Source organism: Crocodylus porosus, unplaced genomic scaffold, assembly GCF_001723895.1.
Source record: "Crocodylus porosus isolate Cpor-Errol unplaced genomic scaffold, CroPor_comp1, whole genome shotgun sequence".
Classification (NCBI taxonomy): Eukaryota; Metazoa; Chordata; order Crocodylia; family Crocodylidae; genus Crocodylus; species Crocodylus porosus.
Genome location: NW_017728910.1, coordinates 38,454,531 through 38,460,530, shown reverse-complemented (window position 1 = coordinate 38,460,530; position 6,000 = coordinate 38,454,531). Strand labels below are relative to the sequence as shown.

Here is a 6,000-nt window from a genome sequence, read left to right as displayed (position 1 = left end):
AGAACTGGTCTGATAAATGCTGAGCTGGGTGTGGGGGTTGATGAGCATTTGGAACACAGCTGCCCCATCATGCAGTGCTTCCCTGCTTTGCTGATCCCAGAATTTACTGCAGTCTCTGCTTCAGGTTTTCTGTTCTCCATCTCTCGTGTAAATGAATGATCATCTGTTCTCATCTCAGATGCAAATGAGACCTAGGGTAGTTGCTGCACTTTTGTCACCCTTATCTGGAGGGTTTTAGGTGCATCTCTCACTGCATCTTAATCAGTTTCTGTTTAGGTGGGGGGGGGAGGATGGCAATTCTTTGTGAGTCAGACAGTCTGTGTTCTGTGTCAGTGTTCCCCAAGAACATGGAGCTGACGGGTAACACTAGATAGAAAATTAGGATGTGCCATACTGAATCAGAAAACTTGTGCATCTATTGTGACATGTTAAATCTGTTAAGAAACTATTCATTGCCTCACGAATGTAAAGTAACCCCAAAATGTTATGCAGCTGTGGAACATTTTGCACTGAAGAATAAGGAATTTAGTACCTCAAGGGTGATCAGTCACATGAGCATTCTAAAGTTACATGAAAAATGAGGATTTTGGGATACCAATTATTGGTTTGTATAAATGTGTATTACCTTATGAAGTAGGGTCAAAATCTACATTTGAAGATTTCCAGATGCAACTGTTTGCTACAGAGAATCTTTTATATTTGACAAGGATTTTAAAAGAAATTTATCAGCTTAATTTGAAGGAAATCTGAGTCTATATTTTTAAATGATGATGATTTATCAGTAGTTTCTGATCAGTTATCAGGTTCCAAAAGGCTGGCATATATGAATTTTGGGATGAAAACTCAAGCAACTATTTTCCCCCGGCATACAAGATGAATACTCAGTGCAGTGTAGTATATTTAACAAATTAATAACAGATGTCTGCATTTAGATTGCTTAAAGCCATAAAGATTAAGAAGTGGATTTAGAGAGTTATACAGGACTCTATGATTTTGGTACATTTTATTTTTCTGATGATAAACATTCATGTAGGCAGTACTTGTTCTTAGTTCCCCCTGTAAGCAAATTACAAGTTGCATTCACTTCTTCTAAATGCCTATGGTATGCTTTTTCATAAAACAGCACATCTTACTGGTCTTTACATTATCTAGCAAAACAGGTTCTCTTCCCTGATCTAGAATTGATTGATGTGAAGCCTCTTTTCTTCTACTTTATTAGAAGTTCTGAAATAGCTTGAAAATGTATAATAGATGTTAATTAGATTTAATTTTTCCCCAGTTGTTACACTGTATGCTACTCTGGGAGGTCCAGCAATAGTACATGGATTAAATGAAACTGAGGTGAACACCATCATTACTAGTAAAGATTTGATGCAAACAAAACTGAAGGTAAGCAAAAAATCTGCCAAAGTTTGTGATCCAGTGGTGCTTGAGATTTAAAATGTGATGTATGTGTTATTGCCCAACAAATATATTAAGTTTCTTGCTGTTTACAATGCAAGAATTTTTTATCTACAGGTTTTTGTCTCCACACTGTAAGAATAGTTAACTGAAAATCAGTCGGAGTTAGGTGTAGTCGCTTGTGAAAATGATACTAAACTGGCCAATCACTGAGGCCTTATAACACTTAAGTGAAAAAATGCCTGAATACCTTAAATCAGTGGTGCCCAGGATTTTGTCCCTGGGGGCGAGATGAATGGTGTGGGGCTGGTTTGTGGGCTCGATTGGCCCCCATGCTCTGGTATGAAGCACTGTGCTGCCCCTGTGTGCCAGATAGGGCCCCAGGTGCCCTTTACCTGGCTCCCCATGCAGGGATCAGGGCCCTGGGCGCCGCTGCCTGGCCCTGCCCAATCTAGTGCACAGGGCCACAGCCCACAGGGCTCCCCACATACCTGTTGGGAACCCTGCAGGCTGGATGACCCAGTGTCAAGGGCCCAAACTGGCCTGTGTGCTTGGGGGGGAGGACCCCTGCCTTGAAAAATCTGAACCATGATTCGTTTGTTTTCAGTGTCCTGCAAGATCAAAAATGAATGAATGAGGAAGAATAAAATAATGTATAAAGTGCATATGCAAGAGTAAATATGGATTTTTTTCAGTAGAGTGGATCTTAGAGTAATGCCCATTTTATTTGAGTCAGTGTCATTTTCAGAAATTGTAAAAATGTTTAATCCAATTTCCAAGTAATGTGAAATGTAGTAGTCTCCTTACTTATTACAATCAAGATATAACATGGTGCGTAGAAGTTGCAAAAATAAGTTAAATTGAGCATGGTATTGCAACCATACTAAAAGTGGTCTAGATTATTTGTACGTACGTCTTCATTTTTACATAGATAACAATCTGGAATGATTTGTAATGAACTTGTGGATTTAGTTTCATATTATAAGCAACTTGGATACAGAACTGAATTTCCCTTTTATAAATTCTAAAATGGGTAATCACTATCCATCTGTAACTACTTCCATAAAGATGACTGAATAAGAATAAAGCATTTTTTCATTCTTAAGGGCTATAAACAGACATTACAGTTGTTATAGAATCATAGAAAGTTGGGGTTGGAACTTTGGGGTTGGAAAGTTAGAATTGGAAGGGATCTCAGGAGGTCATCTAGTCCAACCCCCTGCTCAAAGCAGGACCATCCCCAGGTAGATTACCCCAGCCAAAGCTTTGTTTAGCTGGGTCTTAAAAACCTTCGAGGATGGAAATTCCACAACCGGTCTGGGTAACCTGTTTCAGTGTTTTACTACCCTCATCGTGAGAGAGTTCTTCCTAATAGCTAACCTAAACTTCTCTTGCTGCAGCTTGAGACCATTGTTCCTTGTTCTGTTATCTGCCGCCACTGAGAACAGTCTAGCTCCATCTTCTTTTGAACCCCACTTCAGGTAGTTGAAGGCTGCTGTTAAATCCCCTCTGTCATCTTTCCTCTAGACTAAGTAAGCCCAGGTTCCTCAGTCTTTCCTCATAAGTTGTGTCCCCAAGCCTCCTCACCATTTTCGTTGCCCTCTGGTGGACTCTCCAATTAGTCCACATCCTTTCTGTAATGAGAGGCCCAAAACCGAACACAATACTCCGATGTGGCCTCACCAGTGCTGAATAGAGGAAGAATCATTTCCCTTGATCTGCTGGCCACATTCCTACCAATGCAGCCCAGTTTGCTGTTAGCTTTCTTGACAACAAGGGCATATTGTTGGCTCATATATTCAGCTTATTGTCCACTGTAGCCCCCAGGTCCTTTTCTGCAGAGCTGTTGCCTAGCCACTGTTGGCTGCAAACTGTGGCAAAAGAAGGGCACTGATTGTGCTGCAGTGTGTCTTACAATGAGGACTGGCTTGCCCACATTTCACCTTTCAAAATGGGTTTGAAGAATAAGGCCCCTGTGTGGTAAGCTGATGATCATGGCTGACAATCGGATGGCTAGAACAGCCCCAGGTCTGGTTGGAGACTGGAACTGTTTGGGCAGAAGTGGCTGGCATCTCTGGCTGGACTGCCACAGTGGGGGATTCCTGGGCTGGGAACTGAAGGGTTCTCCCCTGCTGGTGACTTCAAATCCTGCTAGAAACCTCTGATCCCCATGGCCTGGTATTGTACCCAGAGCTGCCAGGCACAGGGTTTAAAATCCCCAGTGAGGGAAGTGCTTTAGCTCTGGCTCCCTTCTCTCCCCTGCCACAGGGACATGATTGTAAGCTGGGCTTCAGTGTGCTGGGACTTCAAACAAACGAACAAAACCAAACCCCACATGTGTAATCTGGCTGACCCCAGGACTGCTGTGTCTGGGGTTGACAATTACCTGATTGTTGGGTGTGCTGGGATGTTTAAAAAAACTTTGCACCACCCAGCTACATCACACATACAGGTTTTAGGTATCTCCAGTACACAAGTAACCTGGAATTGGAGAGAGGCTTTCTGATCCTAGGGTCCCCATGTGCCAGGAATGTATGATGCACCTCTGCCTTTCAACAGTACATTCAACTGGTGCACCATAATCATATAGATGTCCATTGTGATAAAGTGAGACAAACTGTTTAATAGTATTATTGTATAGACATTTTCGGCATTTGTGGCTTGGCAAGGATGTCTGTACCCTGATGTTTTTTCCCCGTATAAAGCTTTGTGTTCCCAAAAGTGTGATGTCGGTTCAGAGCCCAAGAGGTATAACAAAAACCATTTGTGAGATGATTAGTTCTTCCAGCTCACTTATTACCTTCCTCCATAGGTTTGTGCAGATCCATAGTATTTTGAGACCCTAGTTCAACAGAAGGGAATGCAGACAGAGCATCTATTTTCTCATTGCATTTCAGTGTACTCATTGTGAAGCACATTATATAGTCTCTCGATCCCTTTTTAGCTGGTATAACTCAATTCATTGCGCAGCCTCCTAAGTTGTGTTGCCCCATTTAGAGTTAGGACTCCCCAGCCGTAATTTTTAAAATTTCTGTTGGGGTGATTTCAAGAACTATACTGGGCCCAAGAAAACCAAAATTAAATGGGTGGGTGGGAGAAGAATTTTTTCTGCTTAGCATTCTACTTTTTTCCCCAATTGTTCATTAGAATTATGGTCAGTATTTATAATCACTCCAGAATTTAGATTTTGCTTTTGTTAATTAAATAATACTTAACTATGCATTTTGGTGTATTTTTACATGCTGGAATGGCATACTTTCAATTTTAAGCATTTTAAAAATCTTAATTAAGCATTTCTTCTATTAATAGTATAGAAAAATCATTCGAGTACATAATCTATTGTGATCTTAATGCTACTAACTGTCCATGACCTGGCAATATGCCCTTTTTCAACAGTATTCAGTGGGAATCCTAAGTGCCTGATGCATCTGAAAAATCATAATTTTTGGTCTTAAAAAGAGTATTTGCAAGTTGTAGCACCTAAAATTTAGTACATGGCTATGAACGTTTGTCCTTGTTCTTATTTTTAAATGCAAAATTAAATTATAGCAAAAGCTTTGTTATCTGGCACCCATGTGGAACAGTGGGTGCTGGATAACAAAATATGCTGGTTAATTGAGAGGCCTGAACAGGCCACCACCCCTCCCGCCACGTCTGGAGTGCTGCCGCCCCTCCCATGGGCCCTGAGGGACAGGGAGGCGGGCCCCCTGCAGCCTGCTATTCCCTGGGCCGTGGGGGCTCGGCAGCGCAGGTTGCTTTGCCCTAGGTTGGGGGGCTCAGCAAACCTGGAAGTGCCATGGTGGGCATTTCCGGTTACACTTTTACCTTACAAGCTGGTATGCTGGCTAATAGAGCATGTAGGCTTGTAAGGTGCCGGTTAAGGCAACTTTTACTGTAGTTGTTTCTAGAGTCCTGCAAATCAGAATATAGGAAGCTGCAGGATTCACAAGGCTAAAAATTGCTCCATTTATCAGTCACTGGTTTAAATCAATGTGTCTTAACTTGTCTATAAAGATATTATGTTGTTTTCCTAGCACAAAATTTACCATACCTGATTTCCTTATAAAATAGAATAATATGTATATCTATTTCCTTAGGAAATTGTCTCTCAAGTTCCACTGTTGCGACATATTATTACTGTGGATGGCAAACCAACAACATGGGCAGAATTTCCCAAGGGTGTCATTGTACACACTATGGTTTCTGTACAAGCTATGGGTGCCAAGGCAGACAACAGTATGTCATTTCATGTTTCTTGGTGGGGCGGGGACGGTGGGGTTGGGGGATGGTTGTTATTTATGTTGAGAAAATTGTCCTGTTAAACCTGAGTAAAATTAACAAGTTGTTCTTCAAAAAACGTAGGAAAGCATATGGAATTTCACGTTTTCCCCACTTTTTACCTGAGACATTTCAGCAAAGTGGGTTTGAGGGACTCTGCATTAAAGCTATCCTTTACCATCTTTAAATTTCATGTAAATTGAAGAATAATTTTTAAGATGGTCATTATTTTTCAGCCTAAGTGAGCAACATGCATTAGTTTAAAATAGCCAGGATATTCAGAACACATACAATATTATAATATATTTTATGGTAAATGAC

At 41.0% G+C, this 6,000-nt stretch overlaps 1 protein-coding gene across 1 annotated transcript in view; it reads left to right on the top strand.

Moving 5' to 3' along the window:
* Positions 1–6,000, top strand: part of ACSL3 (acyl-CoA synthetase long-chain family member 3) — a 95,299-nt gene that overhangs the window by 56,823 nt on the left and 32,476 nt on the right. The window contains exons 5-6 of the mRNA XM_019533072.1: positions 1,280–1,389; positions 5,499–5,637. Of these exons, the coding sequence (XP_019388617.1) occupies positions 1,280–1,389; positions 5,499–5,637 (249 nt within the window). The remainder of the gene's footprint in view (positions 1–1,279; positions 1,390–5,498; positions 5,638–6,000) is intronic.